The following is a 27,385-nucleotide window of genomic DNA, read 5'->3' on the forward strand; positions in this document are numbered from 1 at the left end:
GACATCATCATCTGAGTGTCTCTGGTTTTAGGTTTCCTGCCAGGCCCTGTGAAGGTGCCATCTTGTATGACTTGTGTCCTATCCCATGACTCTAGGTTTGGAACCAAAGCCCTGAAACAACCTTCAACAGAGACTGAGCTCTAGAATATGCCAGGTACCTGGCCTGAGGAAGGCACTGGGGTGAGCTCTGGTCATCTGGGGGGCCTGGTCCCAGGTCTGTAGACCCTCTGCCCCAGAACCTGGGGAGTATTAAAATGTAGATTCCTGGGCTCTATCTTACGCCTACTGAATCAGAATCTCTGGGGGCAGGAGGCCAGGGCTCTATTTTTGACAAGTGCCCCAAGTGATTCTTATGAACCTAAAGTTTGAGACTCTTCCTTAGATCACTTAATTTTTTTCTGGGCTTCAGTTTCCTTGTTTGAAAATGGGGAAATTATGTATTCAGTTACTATGAAAATAGAAAAGCACTTTGGAAAAATGCTAAAAGCTTTACATATATATATATATATATATATATGCATATGTAAATATATGTATATGTATATAAAACTAATATGTGTGTATATATTACTGTAAAAATTACTGTATATAAAATTATTGTATATATTACTAAGCTGACAATCTTGGGCTCAAGAAAGTTTGAGACATTTCTCAAATAAAAATACACTGAAAACTGGTAAAAGGTCTGAGTGCTCACTCTTGAAGCATATGTTTACCAGGAGAATGAACATACGAACGAATACTTCCAGGAAAGATAAACCTTGAAGCAAGACCTTAAGCAAGGTCATTAAGCTTTCTCTTTAATATCCTCCACCTCATGCATTCAAATCAGCATCATTCACTGGGTGCCTAATACATGTCTAATACGTGTCCGGGCACTGTGCCAGGCTGAGAATATGGGGATAAATAAGAAGTGGTCCCTGGCCTCAAAGGGTTGGAGATCAACATGGAAATGAGCATTCAATTATACAGTTCAAGACCAGCTCCGGGGGTGGGGTAGGTGGGGTAGAGAGGTGGTCATTAGTACTTTGGCAACAAGAGCAGGAACCAGCTGTCAGGGAAGGTGTCACCAAGGAAGTATCACCAAGGAGATGACCCTGGAGCTGTGTCTTGAACACAAGTGTGATTGTTCCAAGAAGGAAAGCCTCTTTCACAGTCCTTTCCACTGGCTTCCTTCTTCCGTTCCATCAAATTCTCTCATCAATTTCCTGCCCACCTCTCCCATCAAACCAATCTCAGGGACCTAATTAATGGTCTTGACTGCTTCCTCCTTCATCCTCCCAAAACCTGCCTTCAGTGTAAGTCAAAGCTTTGGTTTAGTCATAAACACTGGGGTTTAAAACAAGGCCTTTTTGTGTGTGGAGGGGTGCCGTTTACATTGTTACCCCGAGAAGTTTTCATCTGAAGTGACTTTAAGTTCTATTGGAGGTGTGTTTGTAAATTTGCCTTTTACATCAGCCAGCTGATGTATTGTGCTTTGTTGGTTATTTTTTTGGTTCGGGGGGAAAGAGGATTGGTGACAAGTGGTTTTCCCCAACCCTTGTTATTTTACTAGATAAATAATCAGTATTTGGCTTACCTATAAAGAATCAAAGATTAATACATAGTCTAAGTTGAGTTGTAGAATGACCTTCTTTGCATTTTAAGGTAGAACAACACCGGATAAGGAATCAGAACTTAAACTGACATTGCCAAGTGCGCTGACCATGTATATCCTTTCTGTTCAGTGATCCACAAACCATCAGCCTTGGCCTTGGCCAGCACTAATTAGAAATGCGGAACCTCAGGCCCTAGCTGAGATCTGCTGGATCAGAATCTGTATTTTAATAAGGTTCCCTGGCAATTCATCTGCCCATTAAAGTTTAAAAGAGACTCTGAACTTAGTGATTTATCCCCAGTGATTAAGACACTAAAGTCTGGAGAGACTGAGGAACTTAACCAAGATCACATAACAAGTAGCAGAGCCAGGATTCAAGCCCTGGTCTATCCAATTCCAAGGTTAGTGCTCTGTCTACTGTACAGATGAGCTTCTTTGTGCCATATTAATTAAAGAGCACGTCTTCAGTGGTTACTAGTCAGTGAAGGGGGGACAATGACACTTTTTCAAGGTACAAATGTATCTTCTTGAGAGCTGCAGGGGGCAGAGAGAGTCCAAGGGGAGCTCACATACTGAGCTTTGACTTTATGCCAGGCACTTGAACAAGTCTGCATGACAGGTAGCCTTGTCTCCATTTTACAGATGGTAAGAACTCTTCACATTTTCCTTAGTGTACCTAACCTGTAGGGACTCTTAGCAAGGCAGAAGTTGGAGGTGATATTTAAAGGTCTGATACTAGGACTTCCTGGGGCAGAGGTCAAGGCCTCAGAGATGTGAGCATTTGTTTTCATCCTTGAAGATACTCTTCCTGTGTGAGGCCAGCTTCTTCCTTGACTAGTGAGGTTTGGTGGCTTCCCACTCTTTCCAAAGTCAGGAATTCAGGCTTCGGTCACTTGGGACTCCTCTTGATTTATGAACAACTCTGTCTCAGAGAGTAAAAGAGGTTTTCCCAAAGAGGAAAAAATAGCTTAAAAGAGGGCCTTGAAGAATCAAGATGACAAAATGTATTATTTATAAGGGCCTAAAATAAGTGCCGGATCCTCCACTCTCAGTGAGCCGGCGACAGCCAAGAGCTGTCGTGGAGTGGAGCCCAGCCGACTCCCGCTCCATCCATGTGGCAGGGCTGGTCAGCCGCAGCTCCGCTCGGGATTCCAGAGGTCCTTCTTGGCGAGTGGTTCCTGCTGCCGTGTAGCTCATATGACTGGGTTCCGATTTCAGATGAGTACCACAGATCGCTAAATGAGGAGATTCTGGAAAGAGAATGGGAGACAGGCAGTGAGAGTCTCTGTATTGGTGGAAATGAACACACACACACACACACACACACACACACCATTTACAAGATTATATTGAGTTCCTGATTTAATAACCCAAGGATACAGGTATGTCCTGGAAGTAAGGAGGCCGGGCAGGACAGGATAGATGCGGAGTATCTCAACCTTGCCTTCGCTGGCCCCTGGCTCCATAATGGAGCATGCAGCTGCTGGTGATGCTGTCCATGCAGAGTAGGCCCCACCTCATCCAAGAAAAAGCCACTTCTTGCTGTAGCACAGATCTTGGCCTGGCTTATCGTTCCTGAAGAACTTAATAATTACTCTGTTGTTTTTTCTTTTTTTAAGATTTTATTTATTTGACAGAGAGAGACACAGTGAGAGAGGGAACACAAGCAGGGGGAGTGGGAAAGGGAGAAGCAGGCTCCCTGCTGAGCAGGGAGCCCGACACGGGGCTCGATCCCAGGACCCTGGGATCATGATTCAAGCTGAAGGCAGACGCTTCACAACTGAGCCACCCAGGCGCCCCTCTCTGTTTTCTTTTAAGAGAATGTTTACAAACACCTCTCTTACAAAGAGCTCTCCTGCTTTTGGAAGCAAACTCGGGGTCAGCAAGTCTACGTTTTGGCCAGTAGGGAAGAAACAGGGTCAGTGTCTAGGAGTCTCTGATCAACAGCCAGGATTATGGAAAACCCATTTCCCTGTCCCTCATCCCTTGACTCTGCCATAATACCTTTGTTATTATGGGTGCCTGTGATACTGACTTAGACCTGAGGACCATTTCCCAAACCCATTTGTCTGTAGAGGGCAAGATTCAGTGGCAGGAGGGAGGGCACTGAAAAACAGATGGTGATGCCTGGGGACTTCTGAGGACACCCAAGGCAGTCATGAGATTATGTGCTGGCTTTAGAGTGATTACAAGTTTACTTTTACCAACAGAACAGTGGGCTGGGATGTGAACAGAAGCCGTCACCTTCAGAACCTCTCACTTGTCTCTACTCCTTCCTCTGCTTCATCTTCTTCCTTCCTCTTCCTCTTCCAAATTTCTCTTCTGGGATGTGGTGACTACACTTGGGGAAGCTGGAGGGAAATGTTTTCAGTAGCTCTTGCTATATCTGGAGATTGCTTTGTGTTCTCTGTTGGCCGATGGCCTCCCCTGCAGCCAGGGGAACTAGCTGTGCTCCATGGGTCCTGATGCAGTCCCCTTGGTAGCGTCAGCCTGGTATTTCTGCTGCTTCTAATCTCAAAGGTCTTCCAGGTTCCTCTTACTAGAATGGTTACCCCTGGAGAGCAGGGCACCTATGTAGTAAGGTTGGGTTCCCCTACATGCCCTGGCAGTAGATGGGCATCCTTCCATCCAAGAAGATGGACATCTGGCCTTCCTATACCCCACACCCTGATTCAGAACAACAAGATTAAAAGAAATCATCAGCATTTTAAAATCCAGGTATCTACTCAATATTTGAGTGAGAGGCAGCATGGTATAGAAGGACATGGTGTTTTGAACTGATTTGTTTCATATCCCAGCTCTGTGCTGCTTTCTAGTTGTATGATCCTGGGCTGGTCACCTGATCTCTCTAAGCAAGAAATGCCTTGAAGAGCCCTACTAGAGAATAAAGATAATGTGGATAAAGGGCCTACATATATGGTGTGCTTGATAACGAGTGGGTAATATCATGATTCTGAAAACCAGAGGTTTCCAAACTTATGCCTAAAGAATACCTGAGTTCTTTCATGTGTTTTCTATCCTATGTGGGTTTTAGACCACTCACTACCATGGTTACTCTATTTTTTATTATTATTATTATTATTATTACTATTACTATTACAACTTTTATTGTGGTAAAATACACAAAACAAAACTTGCCATTTTCGTCATTTTCAATGTATAATCCAGTGGCATTAAGTACATTGACATTGTTGTGCACCATCCAGCTCTGGAACTTTGTCATCTTCCCATACTGAAACTCTACCCATTGAACAGTGACTCCCCATTCCCTCCTTTGCCCAGCCTGGTCACTCTCTTTTTCAATAGCATGCTCCAAGTTCTTCACTGTCTTTCTTCCCATTAAATGGGCCTAGAAAGGGGCTCTTGGTAGGGTTTTCTTTGAGTTCTCCAAACTCCCACTGGGGAACCTGGGAGTTAAAGATCTGTGCCATTTGCAGCAAACTTTGGGGATTGCAAATGGTTACAAAATAGATGTCAATACAGCTGCTTTGCATGGGTACATTTCTTCTAAAAATGCCCAAGGATGTGGCCTGGCATCGCTTTGGGGGGAAACCAACAGTTTTTAAATTCTTCAATAGCATCTACCTGCTGGTGAAGATTAAATGAAAGAACTCATGTCATGTGTATAATACAGTGCCGGGCAAAGATAAGACCTGTGTATGTAGGCTGTTGTTACTGTTACTGCACTCTGGCAGAGGTATTCTGTATAATGTTTTGGTATTTAATCCCCACAGTAGATAGATATCATCTTCACTTTCCATGAGGCAGCTAAGGCTCTGGGCTATTAACATCCCCCAAATTACCGAGCTTATAGGTAGTGAGTAGCAAAGTCGGGATTCAAAGCCATACTCTTTCCCTCATAAGATGCCACCTGTTGTGATGTACCAAGAAAGGAACTCTCTGGGTGAGTCATATTGACTTCATTCTCGATATTTCATCTTTCCACCTACCCTGGCCTTTCTCTGGACTCCTGTCTTCTTAATATTTCTTCATAAAGTCCTGCACCTAATGTCCAAGCTTCAGAGCTTTCTGGATTTACCAGTCCCCAGTCTCTGCACCATTTTGAAGTGATCACTCACAGTCTTAACAAGCTCTCTGCTCTAGAAAAGGAAACTGAAACCATGCTGCTTCCGGAAGAGGAAGAGACACTAGAGATCACTCTCCCTTCATGTGGGCACAATGGGAAGGCCATCTGTAAGCCAGGAAGAGAGGGTTCATCAGAACCAGCCCTAACAGCACATTGATTTTAGATTTCTAGCTTCCAGAAATGTGAGAGAATAAATTTCTGTTCTTTAAGCCACCCAGTCTGTGGTATTTGTCATGGCAGCCGCAGAGACTGATGTACTCATATAGGAGAAGTCTGGGTGATATTCAGCCCAGGGCTGGTGTAATAGCTATATGAATAGCTCTCTCTCTCGATTTCACTTTCCTTAGTGCAGGCTTTCTTCTTCAAGGTTTTCTCGTGGTCTAAGATAGCTGCTAGAGTTCTAGCTGTCACATCCATATTCAGGCAGGAGGCAGGTAGACAGAAAGAGGACAAAAAGTAGCCCTATTAAGGCATTTTCCCTGAGGTGGTACCCAGCAGTGTCCACCTACAACTTATTGGCCAGAACCTAGTTACATAGCCACACCTAATCATAATGAAGACTGGGAAATTAGTCTTTTAACTGGACACATGGCTTCCCTGGATGAAATCTAGGGAGAATGGATCTTGAGTAGATAACGAGTAGTTTCTGCCTCAAGAAGCATGAGTGCTTTGGGGAATGAGCAATCTGGAAATGAGCTACTCAGTCACAGAAACAGTCCCACTTCTCAGAGCCTATGAGCCGCCACTGGTACCCTGAGCAAGATACAAGAGGAGATGGCTCTTGTCGTCCGCAGGGTAGCCTGTGCCCCTACTTGGCAGGAGGGAGCAGCTCAGTTTGCTCTCAGCCGCCTTCCCAACCTTTTCTTCCCCATTCACCGACACCTTGTCCCTAGCCCCAATTCCTGAATGTGCCTGCACTCATCACCTGCCTTCCAGTTCCCTCTACCTGAACTATGCCCTCTGCCCTTTGACACCCTAATATCTTATCCATCCTTCCAGGCCCACCCAAATGTTTCCTCCTGGAAATACCTGAGGTGATGCATAGAATGTTCCCTATCCTATATTCCTGTGCACTTTACCTATGTGTATATTTTAATATTCATCATGAGCTGCTTGCAGTTAAGAATTATGTAGGATATTGTCTCTACTTTTGTGTATGTTTGGAAGTTTGTGTAATAAGTTTTTCATGTGTGCCTGCCCCAAGGGCAGGGATGGCATCATCTTGTTGCCATACTACCAGGATTTTGCAAGCATTTTATTGGGCGTCTACTAAGTGTCAGGCATTCTGCTTGACCCTGGCGACATAACAATGAGCAAAACTGTCCCTGACCTCATGATGCCTGCTAACCTGGGGACACAGGGAGTAGCAGATGTTAGGCAGCAAATTGATAAATACATGAAACATTGATAAATATGTAGTTGCAAATTGTGAGAAATCCTGTCAAGGAAAAAAAAAAAACAGGATGCAATTAGAGAAAAATGGAGGGGGGGCATATTTTAGGTGGTATGTCACATAGACCAGATTTTAATCCCTGCTCTCCCATACAGAACAATTCCACATAATTTATGTAGATACTCCCCTGTGAAGGAGCTGTAACTTAACTTCCCATTCCCTGAGTGTGGGCTCTGCTCAATAACTTGCTTCCAAAGAGTAGACAGGGGACGGCTGGTGAAAGGAAGCAGAACTTTACAGTGAAGAAACCCAGCGAACGTTACTGAGGCCAGATGATCAGGGTTAACAGCATCAGTGATAAATTGTGTTGATGTTATGTACCTTGGATATGACGCAATGAGGAGGGCACTTCACGTCTGTGAACCCCAGCCTAACCATGAGTAAAAGGTCAGGAAAAAACAACCTGAGGGGCATCCTACAAAATACCTGGTTAGTACTTCTCAAACAGTCAAGGGTAGCAAGCACAGGGAAAGTCGGAAGGACTGTAAAGGACCCGAGGAGCCTAAGGAGACATGGCAGCTAAGCCTTCCATGGTGTCCCAGATGGTGTTCTGGAGCAGGGCAGTAGGGGGAAACTCCGGGAATCCAAACAGAGTATAGCATTTAGTGAGTAATAGTGGTCTCTTTGTTAGGACAGAGATGCCACACCGTCACGTAAGATGTTAGTAAGAAGGCCCCCCTATTCGGGGAGAGGCATTTTGGAGCTGTACTGTCTTTTCAACTTCTCTGTAAATCTAACACTATTCCAAAATTAGAACTTGATTAAAATAAGTCCCTGTTCTCCCGCTCCCTGACTGTATGAGTTGGGCGAGTCCCCTCACCCCTCTGGGCTCGGTTCAGCTGCAGGATGGGGGTGACGGCACCTCACTGCAGGATTGAGAGAAGGCTTCAGTGCGACGGTGTGTGGTAGTGCTTCGGAAACAGTGTGCCCACGTTATTGCTCAGCGTGCGGATTGCCCTCCTGCCCCTGCAGTTCCGCGCAGAGAGGCGCTCCAGAGGCTTCCCCAGAGGTTCCGGCCCCTGTGGCACCCAGCGCAGCCCCCCCCGCCCGCCCCCAATCCAGTGCCTTTCTAGCCAGACTTCTGTGTAGGAAACTTCTCCCTCACCTGTCTTGACAGCTTGCTCTGAGGGACTAAGAGTGCATTTTTATTTTCATATCTCACTTGATTTTTTCCCCCCTGAATTTGGTGTTTCTCTTCAGGAATCGGCATATGATTCAAACTGCCAGTTCTAAATTTAGTATTGCCTGTGATACGGAGAATGCATTTAGGCTGCCTGGGATATGTATTTGGAAATAATGGTTTTATTTATCCACATCCAGTAATTCTGACTGCCTGCTGGGTTCTTTCAGGAAAGAGTTTGTCATCTCCTTTCCTCCTAATGATGAAATGTTGCCTGCTCAGGTCCCAGAGGCTCAGCCTGAGCCAGAGGCTGGTGACTTGAGTCTCCGTTTAATTAAACAATATCATCCCCAGGATTCTGCAGTCATGGGTTCTCTCCAAGGCTTCTGTTTAGAAGGAACTTGGAAACAAGGTCTAGAAAGGACTGAAGGACTCTTTGAAGGCTGTAGGCTTATGTCTGGGTACCAGCATGGTAAGATTTGCCCCTTTTTCAGAGAGTCGCTCCTTCAGTGCTAAAATATATGAAGGGAGGAGGTAGTTCCGCATGTATAGAGCATGGTACTATGCTTAGGGTGCTGAGGATGTAGAAGTAAATCACATACGGTGCCTGCCCTCTGAGAACTACAGTTCATTCATTTATTCAAACAAATGGATTGAGCCTTTACCATGTACCTGACACCATGCTAATCATTAGGGTTACAGTAGTGACCCTCATCAGACAAAGTTGCACACCCCCAGAAGCCTGCATTCTTGTACACGTGGTCTGTAGGGCTCCCAACATAAAGCAGGAGATAAGGGGTGATATGTGATAAGTTAGGGAGATAGGCTGTGTTCGTTTCCCAGGACTGCAGTAATAAAGTACCACAATCCGAGGGGCACAGTTCTGTCTGAAAACAAGGTGTCGGCAGGGCCATGCTCCCTCCAGAGGCTCCAGGAGAGCATCCATCCTTGCCTTTTCTGTCTTCTGGTGGCTCTAGGCATTCTTTGGCTTGTGGCTGCAGAACTCCATTCTCTGCTTCATCTTCACATTGCGTTCTCCTTTGTGTGTCTGTGTCTCCGGTCTGACTCTTATAAGGACATTTGTCATTGGATTTAGGGCCCACCTGGATAATCCCAGATGATCTCATCTCAAGGTCCTTAACGTAGTCACACAGTTACATCTGCAAAGACTAGGGGAGATCGTGTCCTTTGCTTCTTCCAGCTTCCGATGGCTGCTGGCATTCTTTCTTCTCTTTTTTGTTTTAAGATTTTATTTATTTGTTAGAGAGAAAGAGGGAGAGAGAGCAAGCACAAGCAGGGGGAGCGGCAGGCAGAGGCAGAAGCGGTCTCCCCGCCGAGCAGGGAGCCCGATGCGGCACTCGATCCCAGGACCCTGGGATCATGACCCGAGCCGAGGGCAGGCGCTTACCCGACTGAGCCACCCAGGTGCCCTTTGCTGACATTCCTTGACTTGTGGCCACATCACCCCAGTCTTTGTCTCCAAGGTCACATTGCCTCCTCCAGTTTTCTCTGTGTGTCAGAAGTCCCTCTGCCTTTCTCTCTCCCTCCCTCTTTGTGTGTGTATGTTTATTTATTTTATTTTATTTAAAAAAATTTTTGTATTATGTTCAGTTAGCCAACATATAGTACCTCATTAGTTTTTGATGTAGTGTTCAACGATTCATTAGTTGCGTATAACATCCAGTGCTCATCACAACACGTGCCCTCCTTAATACCCATCACCCAGCTACCCTATCCCCTCACCCCCTGCTGCTTTTCTCTTAAAAGGACATTTGTGATGGTGCTTAGGGTCCACACGGATAATCCAGGACAATTTTCTTGTCTCAAGGTCCTTAACTTAATCACATCTATAAAGACCCTTTTTCCAAATAAGGACACATTCACGGGTTCTGGGAGGTTAAGATGTGGCCGTATCTTTTGGAGGCCCACTAACCCCCCACACAGTGCAAGATTATATAGCCTTTAGATATTCACCCAGTGAGATTGGTTGTATTCCCATTTTCCACCTGAGGATGTTAAGGTTCAGAGAAATTAAGTTCTTTACCCGAGGGCATTCAAAAAGGAAGGAGCAAAATCAGGGATGGATACCAGGAGATGTCTGACTTTGAAACCCATCCTTTTCCTCCTGCGGCTCCTGACCAGCTAGATTGTGAGGGACCTGTCCTTTGGTTTAAAACACAAGTGGCCATGGGAAGCCCACACCTGGCTCTACCAGCATTGAGGTCTGGTGGGAACTAGTCTGAGACCACTATTAGCTGAGAGCAGGCTTCGGTGGAGATGGACAGGAAGTTTGGGGGAGGGACAGGAGCAGGGGCTGAGGGCTGCTAATGAAGAGGGGGTGCCTCGAGCCAGGCTTGGGGCAGGGGTACCTACTAAATGAGGGAAATAGCACGTAGAGGAGAAGTGGGCCATGCTTTGCCATCTCTGAGTTTTGTACCATGCCCTCTCTGTGCTCGCCTGCAGCTGGGGAAACCAGACCGGAGACTCTGGTACAGGCCGGGGGGGTGGGGAGGGTGGGGGCGGGTAGAGGTGGGCTGAGAATGTGTGGGGGAAGGGCTCTCTGGTTTGTGTCAGCCGTGCCGCCACATTTCCTGAGCACTGCTCTGAGGGAGGCCCTGGGAACTCAGAGATGGATACCTTGTGGCCCTTACCCTGTAGGCAACTTGGCAAAGGAGAAAAACATGGAGTGTCAAATCCCACGCTGCCTCTCTTTCACCGTGTGACTTCAGACCAGTTATACTTTACCTTTCCAAGCCTCTGTTTTCTTGTCTGGAAAAAATATGGATTTTTTTGAGATTTAAAGGAAATAAAAATGAGAAGTGACTGGCACAGCCCAGAATGTAATAGAGGGCATCAGTGTTACTTCCATTGCATCAAAAAGCTCACTTTCTGGGCAGAGCAGTGGCTCACAAGATGTAAGTCCTGGCACTTTGAATCCAGAGTATAGAACAAGGTCCCCAAATCGCTACATACACCAATAAGCAGCATTGTTTTCAAATATATAGAGGTAGTGTCATATTGACTCAGATACAGTTACATTTAAAAGCTTTACTAAATTCATAGTGACTTCTTACTATTACATGTTGCTTTGATCAGTGTGTCTGGAAAGGTCCTGAGGTTCTCTGATACTGAAAAGAAGTCTTCATCCTCGAATATGTTGGCCAGCGCGGCCAAAGCGCGGAACACGGGGCTCTAAACTGGCCCATCCAATTGCGCGCGAGCAGTTCTCCTACAGAGCGATGTTTGGGTTCGACAGGAGCACAGAAGAAAGCTAGACAAGCTGCCTGGGGAGATCCAGGGAGGAGGAGGGGACACTTAGGCTCGGCCTTCAAAGATGAGTCGGTGTTTGCCTCATTTGGGGAGTGGGCATTGCAGGTAGAGAGAACAGCAGGTTAAAAGGCACAGAGTCTGGGTGCTGAGGACTAAGGTTTGGGGGAGTGGAGGGGAAAGGCCAGAAAAGGAGGTGGGAGTTGGGTCAGGGCTGGGCCTGAAGGCTGTGCTAGTGGGTTTAAGATCACCATAGACAGGGGAACCCAGGAAGGGTTTGAAGGAGAGCAGTGAAAATACTAGATTGGCCTTTTAGAAAGATCAGTGCCCTGATGGGGAGTAGAGCTCAGGAGGCCTGTGAGTAGGAGGGATGTTGGGGAGAAGGCGCGGGGCTCACTGCAGAGGGAAGCACAAGGTTCTGGAGTGCCTGGGCCTCAATCTCAGCTCTGCTCCCTGTCAGCTGAGTGATCCAAGCACTTCGTCTCTCTCTCCCTCCATCTCCTTTCTGTACAGTGGACATAATAATGTATCTACCTCAGAGGACTCTTGGGAGGATTAAATAAGCAAATGCACTTCATGGGACACTCAGTCTTAGAAAGGAGGGCTGTTCTGACGCACACTGCAACATGGGTGTACCTCGAGGGCTTCGTGCTCAGTGACATAAGCCAGTCACAAAGGGCAAATGCTGTGTGACCCCACCCATAGCAGGTTCTGAGAGCAGTCACACTCAGAGAGACAGAAAGTAGGATGGTGGGTGGCAGGTGCTGAGGAGGGGGAGAAATGGGAAGTAATTATTCCATGAGTACAGAGTCATTGCGGGAAGATGCAAAGATGTGGTGTCGGTTGCACAGTGTGAGTGTACCTCAGCCCACTGAGCTGTGTGCACTTACACATGGTTAAAAGGGCAAACTGTATGTCAGGTATGTTTTAGTGCAATTTTTAAAAGAAAGAATAAGAAAAAAATGCATTTCAAGCGCATGTTAGTTAATATTATTGTGGTAGGTAAGTGATGATGAGGGCCTAAATTAGGACAGCAAAAATGAGGATGGAGAAGAGGAAACCTCGATCTTTTTAGGCAGACCCCATAGGGCTGGGTGACCGGGAGCTATGGGTATAAGGTAGAACCACACGAGCTACTAGGACTCCACAGAGCCAGGCCACACAGCCCCATCAGAGCCGCTCTGAGGACCCGTGAGTTTCTGCGGTTTGTCCTGCAGGGGCAGAGGGCCAGAGCCAGCTGGTGCTGAGTCACCCCCTGGGCCTGGTGCTGCCAAGGCCCATCTCTGTACCCATCTCGCAGACAACAGCAGCTGCCACCTCCCAGGCATGGGTGCTCAAGGCTCTGCAAAGGAATAGCCTCTGTTGCTCAGAATCAAACCCCTGCGATCTTACCACCATGGCCTCTCCTCCTTCCCATGGGATCTGAAAGCCTAGGGAAGAATCCCACCAGAAACCTGCGAGAAGAGGCAGAAGGGCTCTTCCTTTTGATCATTCAAGTACAAGTATGGAATTTCCATTCCTACATTTTACGGAAACCTCACAGAAACCAAGACTGGGGATGGGGAGGTTTGTGCCGCCTCAGTCCTGTAGGAGAGGGCCAAGCTGACGGGGAAAGGCTGATGTGCCCCCTTGCAATGAATTCGAATTGGGGAGCCTGTTGGGCCTTTGTAGAGAGGCAGTTGGTGTGGTGGTGAAGCTTCCAGGCTCAAGCCAGAGGGTTTAGGTTCACGACTCAGCCGTGCCACTAACTAGTTATGTGACAGTGAACAAGCATTAACTTCTCTGAGCTTCAATTTCCTTAATGATGAAGGGGAGATAGTTGTCTCATGGGATTTTTGTGAAGTATAATCGAGATACATCCATATAGAGCGTGGTGCATCTTAGGTGCTTAATAAACATTTTTCTTTCTCTGCTGTAAAATTTCATACTTCTTTTTTTTCTCATAACCACCCTGAAAGGAAGAATTTCTTTGTCTGCTTTCTTTTTGTTTGTTTTATAGGTAAGGAAGTTGAAACTCTTAAAGATTAAGAAACTTGGCCTAAATCCCTACAGGAAGTGGTTGGTAGCTCCGGGTCCCTCTAAGCCTTTGCCCTTCCACTGGGAGACTCTGCTTCCTGTGTCTCACTCAGTCTCCAGCACAAGTAGGCTCATGTGTGAGACCACTTCTAGAGCAACACCTGGGTAGAGTGGACGCCCAGGAAGCTGTAACCATATAGTGTTTAGATACAGTAACCGGAAAGTGTGTGTGCGGGAATAAGACCTTCTTTCCATCTAAGGGAAGGAGAGAATTATATATATTGTATGTGTATATATAATCTTTATATATAAAGTACCTTGGAAACCTCACTCATTCAAAGTCAGCTGCTGGAAGAACCCTCCTGATAGCAGTGGACATCCATTCCTGGTTCTGTGGCCTTTCAACCCTGGGGATGAATGAAGTCAGCTGGCCTCCCTGAGTTCAGCCTGGAGTGGTTGCAACACAATCCTCACCAGAGAGAGTTTGAGAAGGGATGCGACCTCTGGGTTGAATACTCGATTTGCCTCTTACTAGCTGTGAGATCTTAGTCCAGTGCTCAAACCTCAATTTCCTCAATCTTTGAGATAGGATTAATAGAACTAACCTGGCAGAGTTGTTTGGATTAAAGGCTATCGAGCCAGACTACCTGGGTTTGAATCCCAGCTCTGCCACTTACTAGTTATATAATATTGGGCAAGTCATTGACTCTCTCTGCACCTTGGTTTTCTTGTCTATACAATGGGTATAAAGGAAAGACCTAAGTCTCAGGGTTGTGGTGAAGATTGATTAGTGAGTTAATGCATGTGAGGTGTTCAGAGTAGTACTTAGTCCATTGTACATGCTCGGGAAATGCTAGTTATTATTGTTATTTCCACTAGCTTTTGCCTCTCCCTGGAGAGCCAGCTGATGGTGACCGTAAGCTCTAGTGGCTCCTGTAAACATGCAGGTGACTCTTTTATGGGGGGAGGAAGGGGTCCCCAGTACACCAGCCACAGAGGAGGGGAGGGATCCCTGGTCTTTCGATAGATACAGAAAACAATGCACCTGTCCTGGCAGGCTTCCTGAGGGAAAGTGGTACTTTTCCTGGTCCTCGAAGGAGGACCCTTTGGTCTATAATGGGTAAGGCCACTTCTCTATTTGAGATTTCATCTGAGAAGTGATGTCATATGCTTGTCACCACATTCTAGGCCATTATCAGAGGAGAAAGTAGGACCCAGAGCGGAGCCCAGAAATGAAAGCATTGGCCTAAGCAGAAGGCAGAGTCGATTCTGGATCTCCTGACTTGGGTCACAAGGGCAGCAAGGCACAAGGACAGAGTCCCCAACCGGGACGTGAGGACCATGACCCCCGTCTGGCAGGAGCCAGTCTTGGGACCACACAGTGACCTCTCCCTTCAGCCAGTGTGTCAAACATGATCATGTCTTCTGTGTGCCTTAACATGTCAGCAAGCACTGACAGTAAGCAAGACAGTGACCAAGTGGGAACTGCGGGAGGTTCAAATGACAGGAAGCAAAGGCTGCTGCCGGTGTATGTCTCTCCCTTTGGAGGGAGAGAAGCGATAGCAAAGAGTCAGAAACCTCATCTTGGCAGCCCTGCCTGCCTGTAGATGTTTTCTTGGATTGCTGGGATTCTTTCTTTTCAGTGCCCCTCCCATTTAGTAAACTTCCACCCGCAGATCCTGCCCTGCCTCTGCTACACTAGTGGGAGCTGAGGAAGAGGTTCATCCATCCTTGGGCTAACGTTGTTCAGGGGAAGAAGTCTCTGGCTTCCCCAGAGACAGTGGTGAGCGGCCTGGGGAGGGGAAGGGGCAGCCCGAGGGGTTAGAGCAAAGGGAGCTTGCTCCGTCCCCGCCCCAGGGAACACAACCCCTTTAGGGCAGAGAACACAGTCTACCCGTGTTCCCACCAGGAGTCAGATGGAAATAGTCTCCAGCCTGGATTTGCCTTCAGGAAGAAGACCACTCATAGATTAACAAAATCCGTGTCATTCCCTGACACTCAGAGCTCAGCTTTAAAAGCAGTGAGACCCTGGAGTACTGACGCAGACCCAAATCCCAAATCAGATACACATCCCAGGGAAGAATGGAGAGCCTAAAGACCATGTCCTGCTTGAATGAGCAAACCTATTCTTACCCCCAGTTCTTGTTGGCATCAACTGCATCCCCAAGGAGAAGGAGAATTCAGGAATCAGCAATACTATCTGTGAGGAATTCTTGTCCTGGCATTCTTCAGAGAAATTCTACTTCCTCAGGCCCTGTGATGAAATTGGTAAAGCATGGGCTTTGGGGTCTCCCTTACCAAGTGACTCGACTCTCTGGACCTCAGTTTCCTTATCTGTAAGCAAACATCAGAATAGAAAAACCTACCTCTCATGTCTTTTGGAGGATTACATGAAGTAAACTAGATGAAAACACCCAACCTCACATGTATTCATGTATTAGTTGGGGTTCTCCAAAAAAACAGAACTGATAGGACTGATTGATCTCTATCTATCTATCTATCTATCTATCTATCTATCTATCTATCTATCTATCTATCATCTATCTATCTTTATTTTAAAGAATTGTCTCACATGATCGTGGAGGCTGCCAAGTCTGAAATCCTTGGGGCAAGCCGGCAGGCTGGAGATTTAGGTAAGAGTTGATGTCACAGTCCTGAATCTGAAGGCTGGAAACTCAGACAGGGTTGTATAGTATTGCAGCCTTGAGGCAGGATTCCTTCTTCAGCAAACATCAGTCTTAGCTCTTGAGGCCTTCAACTGATTGGATGAGGCCCACCACAATTGATTGTAAATGTTAATCACATCTCAAAAAAAAAAAAAAAACCTTTACAGCAACATCTAGACGGGTGTTTAACCAAACAACTGGTCACCATAAGCTAGCCATGGTGGCACAGAGTTAATCATTACACCATGAAAGGGCTAAGGTTCTCAACAAAGACATTCCCTTCCCTCTCTTTCTTCCTCCTGTTCAGTCATTGCTGAGGTCCGAAGAGGCTTCACTCGGTGACATCTCTGGCATGTGGGCCTGGAAGTGGTTAGAATCTGGGCAGTGAGGCCTGTGTGTCCCTCCTATCTCTCTGAGATCTGTTTCTGCTGACTTCACACCCTAGGGAATCGGTGTCCCTACTTCCCGAATCAAGTGCTGGAGCAGCCTTCGTGGTTTTCCATTGAAGTCTGCAGTCAGAGCCATACCAGTTTTCCTCTGTGTTCTGTCCAGGCTGTTCCCGATCCGCTTCTCCAGTACCTGCGGTGTGGCATTCATTGTGTTTCTTTCTGGGGTTGGATTGAAGAGCCGGGCAAGACTGTTTGACGTGGCAGGATGGTCTTTCTGGTGCAGGGCTGGAGAGACTGCGAGGAAAGGCTTGGTGGGCGAGTAAGAGTTAACTCCCTGGCTAGAATGTTTCAGGTGGCATTCTGCCTGGAAGGAGAGAGCTGGACTCCATTCCATCTCAGAGATTTATACTCTGCAGGTGATCCAAAGTGCTTCTCAGTTTAATGGAATACGGAATTGCTTTTGCCAAAGAATGCCTGGATGGGACTTGTAAGGCAGCATGGGATTAGGGAAAAAGCTCCGGACCAGGAATTAGACCTGGACCCTGCTTTGCCAGTACCTTCCTGTGTGATCGTGGACAAGTCACTCCCTGAATTTAGGCCTCAGCTTCCTCTGTCACAAAATCCTGGAAACCACACTCCACTCCACCTTAGCTTTGCACAGATACCACATTACCGCTTTTACTTTATTTTATTTAAGGTTTTGTTTATTTTAGAGAGAAAGAGAGCATGTGTGAGAGGGGGCAGAGGGAGAGGGAGAGAATTTCGAGCAGAGTCTGCGGGGCTCCATCTCAGGACCCTGAGATATGACCTGAGCCGAAACCAAGAGTCAACACTTAACCCACTGAGCCCCCCAGGCGCCCCTACCTTATAGCTTTTAGAGCCCTCTCCACAATTTGTCATCTCTGCTCCTCCTGCTAGTCTTACGAGGTAGGCAGGATATAGGTACAGCAATGGACTGTTCCCATTCTGCAGACAAGGTTCAAAGAGATTAAATGACTTGCCTAAGTTCGCACAGACAGGAGGCGATATAGCTAGAATTGAACCCAGCTTGTTTGGGGGTATCCTTTCAAATATGGTAATGGCTATAGAACTGTAAAGGAGAGCACACGTTGAGTAGACAGAAAGCCAGTGGCGGGGGCGGGGGGCAGCGGGAAGGACAGCAGCATCAGAGAGGGGGTGATACCGCCGTCATGCTCCCAAAGCATCCAAGGCTTTGGAGGCACAAGTTAGTCTCAGTGCATGGACTCCCATACACCGAAGGAGGGCTGGTCTCCAGCTACTCAAATTAAAATGTTTTCTCGTGCTATTGATTCAACTCAGAAAACATTTATTGAGGCTTTATCACAGACCAGGCTCTCTAGTGGGGGGAGGGGGCCAGAATAAGGAAGCAGAAGTATAATGCAAAGTAGACTGTCTTGTCGACTTCTGCAAGCAGAAGTATAATGAAAAGTTTTATATTTGAAATGTAAACAGGGCTTTGGATTTACACTGGAAGGTGTGTGCGATTGAGTCATCCTGGAGAGATGAAGGCAAATACAGCTGAGCCCTGAAGGATGGAGCAGGATTGGACCATCAGGAGACAGAAGGAGGAGAGGGGTCTCTGCCCTGCTCTTCCTCCTTGGCCCCCTGCGGCAGCGACCACGGGTGTGGTGCGGCAGGAAGCCGGCTGCCACAGCCTGTTTGCGGGAGGACCTGGCCAGCTCCAGCCCCGGAGGAGCCTCTCCCCTTGCTTGTCAGATCTGACGCAGTGCCTAAGGCATCTAGTGCAAAGCAAGAGAGATTGTGCTTGCAGCTCTTGGAAGAGTACCCAGGAGGAGGGGAGGCACAGGGGGCCCTTGGCGGGGGAATGGGCGGCTTGGAAGGAGGTACCTTTTTTCATGATTGTGCCTACCCCTCCTCAGGGCCTGGGAGCCTGAGCTATTGCTTTGCATGTGTGATGTTAGAGTGTTTTGTGTCTTTATTTTAAAACTGGCTTCTCAGTCTCCTGTGCAGTTTTCTGTCAGCTCGTTGCCATGGAGGAGTCGGTTGGGGCTGGAAGCTCTTGTCCCTCTCTGTGTCAGCATTTTTGGACCCCCCAGCTGCCTCCTGCCCTTCTACAGATGGAGGGGGTGCAGGACCCCACTGGGTGGGCAGGCCCTTTCTCTGCAGGGACTGGAGCTGCATCTCAATTCCCTTTGGGTAGAGTTTCATTCATCTGTGTACTGACTCAGCAACTCTGTCGTGCCTGCCTCTGTGGGCTAGGCATGGCGCTATGCTCCATGAGCACAAAGATAGGACTGTGGCCCAAGGTGGGGTGGGGGTGGGGGGGTGGGGAGGGCACGCGCATCTTCAGGCAGGACCCTGCCGGCCAGTTCTTTCGCACCATCCCTTTCTTGTTCTGTTCCTCAACCTCATTCTTTCTTAGAATTTCAAGGACTGTGTGTGCTTCTCCTCCAACCTTTATCACTGCTCATTTAGAATCTCCCTGGGAGTTTCCTACTAGTCTCTTCGCTTCTGGATCTCATTTCCTCTCTGTGTCTCCAGCACCCAGCTCGGGATCTCAGGCAAAAGAGGGGCTCCCCTAGGAAGTATCCGTCCAATGGAATCCTTTGGCAGACTCTCAGCGTGTCTGTCTATCCTGTCTTTCTTCCTCTCTTCCAAGCCTAGAGGCGGTGTGGGTGGTAGCATGAGCCAGTGGGAAAAGGACGGACTTTGGAACCAGATCAATCTGCGCTTGAGTTTTGGCACCTCCTTTTTCTAGCTGCATGATCTCAAGCAAGTGACTTCTTCACTTGGAGCCTTAGTCAAACCTAACACTTTTCTTTAAACCTGAATCGCCTATTAGTCAGTAATTGAGTTTGGATGTTTTAAAAAACAGCGTAGGAAGTCCTGGTGGCCATTTACCCCTCCCGGGTGCTCTCCTTCCACACCCACGTGGGACCCAGGTGAGAAGAGGTTTGGAGCTGTGTTCTGGCTGTGACCCTGAGGTATGGTAGGACCTGATCAAGTCTCTTTCCTTACCAAGACCTCAGTTTTCCCCTTTGAAAAATTCGGGAATTGGATTGGGTAATCTTGAAGAGTTCTTTTCACTCTAAAAACCTGAAGATTCAACTTTAACTGAAAAATCTTCCCATAGCTGGTATGACCACCATCCCTAGTGCCCCCAGGTCGGAGGCTGGCCTCAGCATGACCCCTTCTGCCCGCCTCTCAAGCTACTCTCCCAGGAAGCTCTGGGCTGGGACCCTGGCATTGGTTGCAGAAATCTCTTTTGGGTGTAATAGTCCTTTTGAATGCATCATCTCTATCCCACCCCAATCTAGAGGCTAGGCTTGGCTTGTATCCCAGAACAGTGGAGAATCGCTGGAAGGAGGAGTTTCTTCCTTCTTCACCCGTGTCTTGATTTTCTTCAGGACCTGTTGCCTTCCTGAGCCTTTGGCTAGTGAGGATTGTATTTCTTGAGCTACCCACAAGCCAGGGATCTGTGCCAGAGGAGAAGAGATACAGGAGGCATCCCCCCCCAATGTCATGGACCCCAATCTGTGTTATGGACAGGCAAAACAAAGCAGAGCCATGAAGTTCCTGAGAGGCTTGTCCAGGGAATTTACCTAATCCTAGTCCTTCTGCCTTGGCAAGTTCTTCCCTTCTCCAGTGCCCAGTGTCCTCTTGGGTCGCGTTGAGAGAGTTGGGCCAGTGATCTCAAAGTTCCCTTCCTGCTCTGGAACTTCTTTTCGAAGTGCTGTAGCTCAGCTCAGGGAAGGAGTGCTCGTTGTAGACTTTCTAGTGGAAGGAGGACTGGAGCCAAGACTTGAAGGCTAGACAAGGATTTGGACTGGCCCAGGAGAAATGGATAAGGGCCTTCCTGACTGGAAGAAGTGGAAGGAGCATGTGCGAGCACAGCCAGAGACTGTGGAGCACGGGGGAGGGTGGAGCAGGGTGGGAAGCCCTCCTGATCAAAACAGAGGGTCCAATCTAAAACTAATGATGTAATGTATGGGGATTAACATAAGAATAAAAAAAAAAAAACAGAGGGTCCATGTGGGTCATGAGGAGTGAGAGCAGTCTTGGAGGAGGAAGCTCTTGCCATCCCTCTGAGAGCCCTCATCCCCATTGGCACAGGTAGCAGTAGTCCCTAAAGACAGAGAAGCAAGCAAGGTGGGTTAAAACCAGGGCCCCCTCCCTATCTGGGGGACCTAGTCTGATGCTTCTTGTGACAGAAAGACCTCCAAACAAGAAGGTGCAAGGGTCAAAGCTAGGAGAGGACACCCCCTCCGGGCCCTTTCCTTCTCGCTTCAGCCAGCAGGTTCTTGGTTGGTAGGATCAGGGCAGAGTGTGGGAGAGTAAGTCTGCCCGAGAGAGCTGCCCTTCTGTCATGGTTTGTTCCTCCCCAAATGTTTTCCTGAAGTCAGGGTGACAGGAGGGGTATTTTGACCATGTCCTTAGGAGTGGATTCTAGATCCATCTACAAGGCTTATGAATCAGAGAGTCTCACATCCTAGACCTAGCTGTGACCTCCATCCTCCCAGTCTTCTGGCTCAGGCTGACTTCTGTCACCCCTCCGAACCCGCAGCTTCACAGATGCCAGGCCCTCTGGGTCCTGCCTCCTTGCTTTCTCTCCCGCCGTCCGTCTTCTGCTTCCCACCGCATCTGAGACAGTGCGGGCTCCGCTCATGCTCTTTCCCCTGGACCTTGCCTCTGCCTCCAAGCCGGTCTTCCTGTGGCCCCTCCTCCACATTCAGCCCAAGTGCTCCCTCAGTGTTATCCACCGTGACGACAATGACAATGATGATGACAGTTATTATCCAGATTTTGCTTCTGAAGCACAGCTCTGATTCTGCTGCTCCCTTGCTCAAGAGTCTCAGTGGCTTCCAATGGCTACTGGATAAAGTCCAAAATCTGTAGTCAGGCATTTTGAGGATTATATTTCCTGAGCTATCTGCAGTGATATGCCCCCTACCTGTTATTCCCAATTTATTTCCTTCTACTGTCTGTGCACTGCCTCTTCCACCAAGCCGAGCTACCACCATTAGCTCTACCAGCTCCATCTAGCTTCCCAGCAAGGCCTGTGTTCACATCGTTCTTCCTGCTTGGAAGGCCCTTCCTCCCCATCCCTTAACATGTCTTTTTTCGTCGGCAAGTCTCTGATCACCTAGACTACATATTCCTTGATGGTTCATTCTGTATCCCTGATGGCATCTATCAAGGTAAAGTCAAATGTCTTTTTTGTTTTTGTTTTTGAGTGGCTAGAAAGACCTACTTTAGCCCCCTGTTTTTGAGCAAGCTTGAAATTAGGGACGTTGGAATCAGGGGAAGCTCCGTCATCAAGGCCTGTCCAGGCGAGGCCTCAATGCTTATGCTGTTCCTTGAAGGGATCTGGAAGTTACCCAGTGTCCATGGGCACATAGTCAGCGAGCTCCACGTACTCATGCCTCCTCTCTGCTGCATATAAGCAAATTGGCAGGAGAGGGTAGAAACCCAGGGGAACCATACTAGCTATGGAGTTGGATCTTGCTAGGTCAGGATAGGGATCAACCATCCAAGGTATAGGGACCTCTATGATCCTGGGAATGTATCCTGGAGGCTGCGTATCCTGGAGGGCCTGTTTGGGGATCCTTCAGCAGGAAGGTGAGGGGTCTGAGAGCAGGAATCTTAAGGTAATTGTCGTGGGGCATTCAGATTCCAAGAGGATCCAGCCAGACATCAACTTGGGGGACAGATACAAGGTTCCAGCCATTAGGTGGTGAGATGGCAACAGAGTGTAGGCTGAGTGTCAGGGTCCTGCCCATCCAGCTACAATTAACTCAGACCCTCTAGCCTCAGAAACCCTCAGTTTAGGGGTCACTAGTCCTTTGGCTGGGCATTCCCAGTGGGGGTCAGCAGGGAGGCTGTCAAAGGGAAATGGGCTCCCTTTCTGGTCAGGATTGACTTGGAGACAGGTGTGACCTCAATTTGGAGACACCTTCTTCTGGTCTTTGGTTCCCTTAGGCAGGCAGAACTGGGGGAGGCAATGGCTGACATTTTGCCAGGCCTGGAGGTGAGTCCTGTCTCTCCTCCTGGTTCGCAGTCTGGCTCACCAGGCCCTTGCCTCCATTTAAGACTCAGGCCATGATCTAGCCACCTCTGGGCCACTGTTGGGAAAAGTCAATCGCAGGCTGATACTCACTGCCTGTAAATGGCGTGGAATTAGACTAATCAGTGACTCTTAAGTCCCCAACAAATGCAAGTGCTGTGCTAATTGCCAGGGTCCACGCAGGCAGATCCCTGGCTGGCAGCACCAAACAAGAGAAGTGGTAATTTGGGGGCTGGAGTGGGGGAGGGCCTGCTTTGTTGGTTGAGCCAGTTAAAAACCATATTACCCCAAGTGAGCCACAGTGCAGAGAGCCGGGGTCTCGCCTCCTTATCAGCCAACAGCCACTTGAGTGGCCCACAAGTGTGTTTGCAAGAGCTGAACCTCAACACCAGTGGAACAGTTGCTTGTCCATTAATGGGATTTTTTTTTTTTTGGCTCATTAAGGACGATTCCACCAGCAGCCTAGCATGGCACTGCCAGGACAGCGCATGGGGGATAAAGCATCCTGAACCTTGGTGTGCTGTTACCATGGCAACGGGGCATTCCAGACTCTCCAGGCAACCTCACTGACATCTGCTGTGAGAGATTCAGATGGAGAAGGGCCACCGCTCTTTCTCCAGTAGAGACAGAGCAAATTGTGAAGACAGGGAGCCGTGTGCCGAGGACCAGATCTTAAAGGAAAATGCTGTTCCATTGATATGGGGGCTTCTTGGTGAAATGGCATTTAACTAGTTAAAGCTATCTGTTCTGTCTGTTCTAGTCTATCCGGGAAGGAGAGCCGCAGGATCAGGAGAGACCTCCTGGAGGAAGAAAGTAAGAGGAGATGAGGAAGAGTAGGGGGAGCAGTATGAACAAAGGCCCAGCCGGGAAGGCAGATGGGGTGGGCAGTTGGGTTTGGTGGGAGAAAAGACATTGGTGGAGGTGGACAGGTGTCAGCCTTGGCTCTCTGTAACTTGCTGCTCTGAGCCTTAAGCAAAAGCCTCACGGTGGCCTCACTCCCCCCAGACAGTGGGTGGAGGACACTCTGCCTTCCTTTCCTGAGGTATGGGGACTGGTCTCTGCACCTCACACCTCACTTCAGGGGGCCATTTCCTATTCTCTGTCTTGGCTCACAAGTGTTTGCCTTATCTCTTGTACCCACTAGCATCACTGAGCCTCTGCATTTCATAGACAAACTGAGATCCAGAGAGGAAGATGCTTGCCTGAGGTTTCCGAGATACAGAGGCCATGGAACATAGGAGCTGAGAACTTAGGTTCTGGAGACAGACTGACCTGGTTTGAGTCCTGGCTCCACCATTCAGTTTCCAGGGGAGTCTGAGCCTCACCTTCTTCAGGGGTGAAATAAGGATCCTGAACATGCCTGCCCACCTGGGTATTATAGGTGCAAACTGAGAGAGTGGAAATGGTGCTGCAGGATTCCCAGAATGTAGTGAGTGCTCAGGAAATACGGGTTAGTAAGAGATGGGGAGTTCCTTAAGAAATGGGGACTATCTTCTTCATCTTTGCTCATTCCTCCTTCTCCTTTCTCGTACACATGAGCACCCAGATAGTACCGCATCTAGAATTGATGGTAGAAGGATGTTGGTGGATTGGATGAATGCTTGGAATAAAGAACTGCCCATATTGGTGGGCTCTACACTCCTGGCAGGTGTGTTCAGCTTTGGTGCTGTTTGGTCTCCACAGGCCAGGGTCCCGTGCAGCTCAAGTCCCAGATCCAGCTGCCCTGTGGCCTGGGACTTATGCTTCTCAGGATTGTTGGTTTCTTGAAGGACAGGAATAGATTCCTTCAACCTTTGGGCACCATATATGGTGTAAATAGTAACTAAGAGATGGCTTAATAATATACAAAAGGTTTGCATTCCTCTGCTGGAGCAGGGGCATGGTCCCGTCTTCTGACTTCAGCTCTGGTGATCCACCGAATGAAAGCTCTTTGGGTCCATATTTCTTCTATGGAACTGTGGCTGTTAACAAGTGCAGATAGTCATTAGGCCACGGTTTGAGAAACAGTGGCCTACTGCCTAGAGCTGGGGAAGGTAAGACCCAGCAAGAAGCAGAGAGTTAGGCTCGCTCATGCAGCCCATAGGCGCAGAGGTCCCCTAGGAGTCTCATCCTCCGGAACCTCATCCACTGCCCTTTCCCCTGTGCCACAAAGGCAGCTGAGCCAGGAAACAAGTGACACCGTGGAGAATAACAGAGTGGTTTCCATAGCAATGCTCAGTGGCTTGTGCCTGTTGGGACACCTCAATCACCGATCTGAGCTGTCTCAGCTAGAACTCGTGTGAGGTGTCACCTACTTGTTCCACGCAAGGGGTCTTGAGGGCGGGAGGAGAGGACGGATGGCACGCTTTGATCATGGGGATTCTCCCAAATGTACTAACTGCCAGCAGCAAGAGAGAGCAGACCAAGGAGGGCTGGGAACTGGACCCTGGGCAGGAGGCACGAGGCCACCCGGTAGCAGCTGGGGTGATGGGGGAGGGAACACGTGTCAACCAGGCATGTATCACAGGATGGACTCTACGCTGGGCACTTTACACCTTCTTTCGGGAAAAGACAAATTGTAAAGGAAAGATGATTGTCCTTATTTACAGATGAAGAAAGAAAAGCTCAGATCTACACAGCAGGTGACAGGCAAGATCATACCCAAGCCTGTCTGACTCCATAGCGACTGAGGGGCAGCAGCTGTTTCCAGAGTCTCGGGCCCATCCAGTGAGAACTTGAGATACATGCTGCCCAGCGGACTCTTCCTGGTCTGGGGACGTGGGGGGTCTGCCTGCAGGGGGCTGCAGTGGGTGCTTATTCAAAGAGCTGGAACAGACTTGGCCAGGCCAGCCGAGAGAGCCGAAGGTTGAGTCTGACCGGTGATTAGCTGTAATGTCTCTCTTCCCCACAACTGGGGCTGCAGGCACTCTACAAACCTCGTGTCCCTTCAACACAGGCTGCCCCGACTGCCCCCTGCGCATACCCCCAAGCCTTCCCCTGGATGCCTGACCCGGGGAGGCCTGCCCAGCTCTTCGACTGGGCTTTCCTCTCAAGGGAATGAGCTCCTGCTGGGGCAAGTAACACCTGTTCATTCCTAAAACGAGTATTTATTGAACCCTTTTATATACCCATAACTATTCTCAGTGCTGGGGACGCAGCCGTTGAACAAAATGAAATTTTTGCTCTCATGAAGTTTTTCATTCTAGTAGAGAGACAAGTAAATACAGGATGGGGTGTTATGTGCCAGGAAGGAAAATAAAGCAGGGTGAGGGGATAGCAGGATGGGGTTGAATGGTCAGGGAAAGTTCTCTGAGAAAGTGACATTGAAACTGAGCCCCGAATGAAGGCCCCATGGATTCAGAAGCCCACCGTTAGCTCTTGAGCTGCCCGCTGCTCACTGGGGAGCACCTACGTTTGTCATTCCCACGCTTTCCCACTTCTCACTCGGGTTCATAATCTCTTAGGCTCGCCAGAAGTCTGCTTTCATTCATTCACTCATTCATGTCTAATAGGCACGTCCACCTTAAAATGTCCAGAACAGAACTCTCGGGTTTTCTCGCCAAGCCTGGCCCTCCCCCAGCCCCCTCAACCTCACAAACAGCGCTACTGTAGTGAATCCCCCTTTTATTCACTCCCTGTGTCAGTCCATCAGCAGGTCCTAGACACCCTCCTATCAAAGCAGAGTAAATTCCTCTGCCCCCAGCCTGCTCAGTCTTGCCCCCTCATGCGGTCCTCTGCAGGGCGGGAGCCTCCTGAATGTCTCCCTGTTTCCCTTTCACAGAGCAGCCTTTTCAAATGTAAGTCAGGTCTTACCACTCCCTGCTTAAAACTCTCCAGTGGCTTCTCTCAGCATTCTCAAAATAAACTCCTAACTCCTCAGCAGGCCTCCCCTCCTTCCCAAGGCCCACCTCACCTCAGCTCCCAAGGCCCCACACAGGCGTTGGCCTCCTTGGCCTGGAACTGGCAGGACATCCCGCCTCGGGACTTTGTATTTATCGTTGCCTCGGCCTGGAGAGCTCTTCCTCCAAGTGCTTGTGTGGCTGGCGCCTTCTCGTCCTCCAGGTCACAGCTCAGAGGCCACCTCACTGGAGAGGACTTCCTGACCCCCTGTCCTAATCGTATCATTCCATTCTGTTTCTTTATAGCTCTTTTCACTAGCTGCATCCTGTTGATTCGTGTGTCTGCTTGCTTGCTGCTCCCCCATTAGACTGTGCGCCCCTGGAGGACTTATTACTGCTCTACTCCTCCTGCTAGAGCCGTTCGTGAACCTTCGGGTGCTCTAGAACTATTTCTCCACTCATGTGTTCACTCTGATGGATAAAACCATAAATAAATAGGTGGAGCCCAGAGGACTTAGGGCAGTGAAACTCCTCTGTCTGATGCTATAATGGTGGATACATGTCGTTGGATATTTGTCTAAACCCACAGAATGTACCACAACGCCAAGAGTGGCCCCTAATGTAAACTGTGGATTTGGGGCCATAATGAGGTGTCAGGGTAGGTTCATCGACTGTAATAAATGTACCACTCAGGTGCGGGACATTGATAGTGGGGAAGCTGTGAATGTATCGGGACGGGGAGCTGTCTGTATTTTATGCTCAATTTTTCTGGGAATGCTCTAAAAAGGAAAAAAATATATTAAGGTAAATTAAAAGGATTAATCCCTTAGTTTTTTCATATTTCATACTATTATATTTCCTTTCTTTCCCTTTCTTTTTCTTTCTTTCTTTCTTTCTTTCTTTCTTTCTTTCTTTCTTTCTTTCTT

General features: G+C 48.3%; 1 protein-coding gene across 2 annotated transcripts in view; it reads left to right on the top strand.

Moving 5' to 3' along the window:
- The window catches only part of SERGEF (secretion regulating guanine nucleotide exchange factor), a 225,272-nt gene that overhangs the window by 179,907 nt on the left and 17,980 nt on the right, over positions 1 to 27,385 (top strand). Inside the window, exon 11 of one of the 2 annotated variants that reach the window (XM_034995447.1) lies at positions 18,069 to 18,895. The exons of the other annotated variant lie outside the window; for it this stretch is intronic. Within the exon in view, the coding sequence (XP_034851338.1) occupies positions 18,069 to 18,145 (77 nt within the window). The 3' untranslated portion in view covers positions 18,146 to 18,895. Of the gene's footprint in view, positions 1 to 18,068; positions 18,896 to 27,385 lie in introns of those variants that run through there. 2 annotated transcript variants of the gene reach the window in all.

This window comes from Mirounga leonina, unplaced genomic scaffold (assembly GCF_011800145.1).
Source record: "Mirounga leonina isolate KUSES-001 unplaced genomic scaffold, KU_Mleo_1.0 Mir_92, whole genome shotgun sequence".
In the NCBI taxonomy this organism is placed as follows: Eukaryota; Metazoa; Chordata; class Mammalia; order Carnivora; family Phocidae; genus Mirounga; species Mirounga leonina.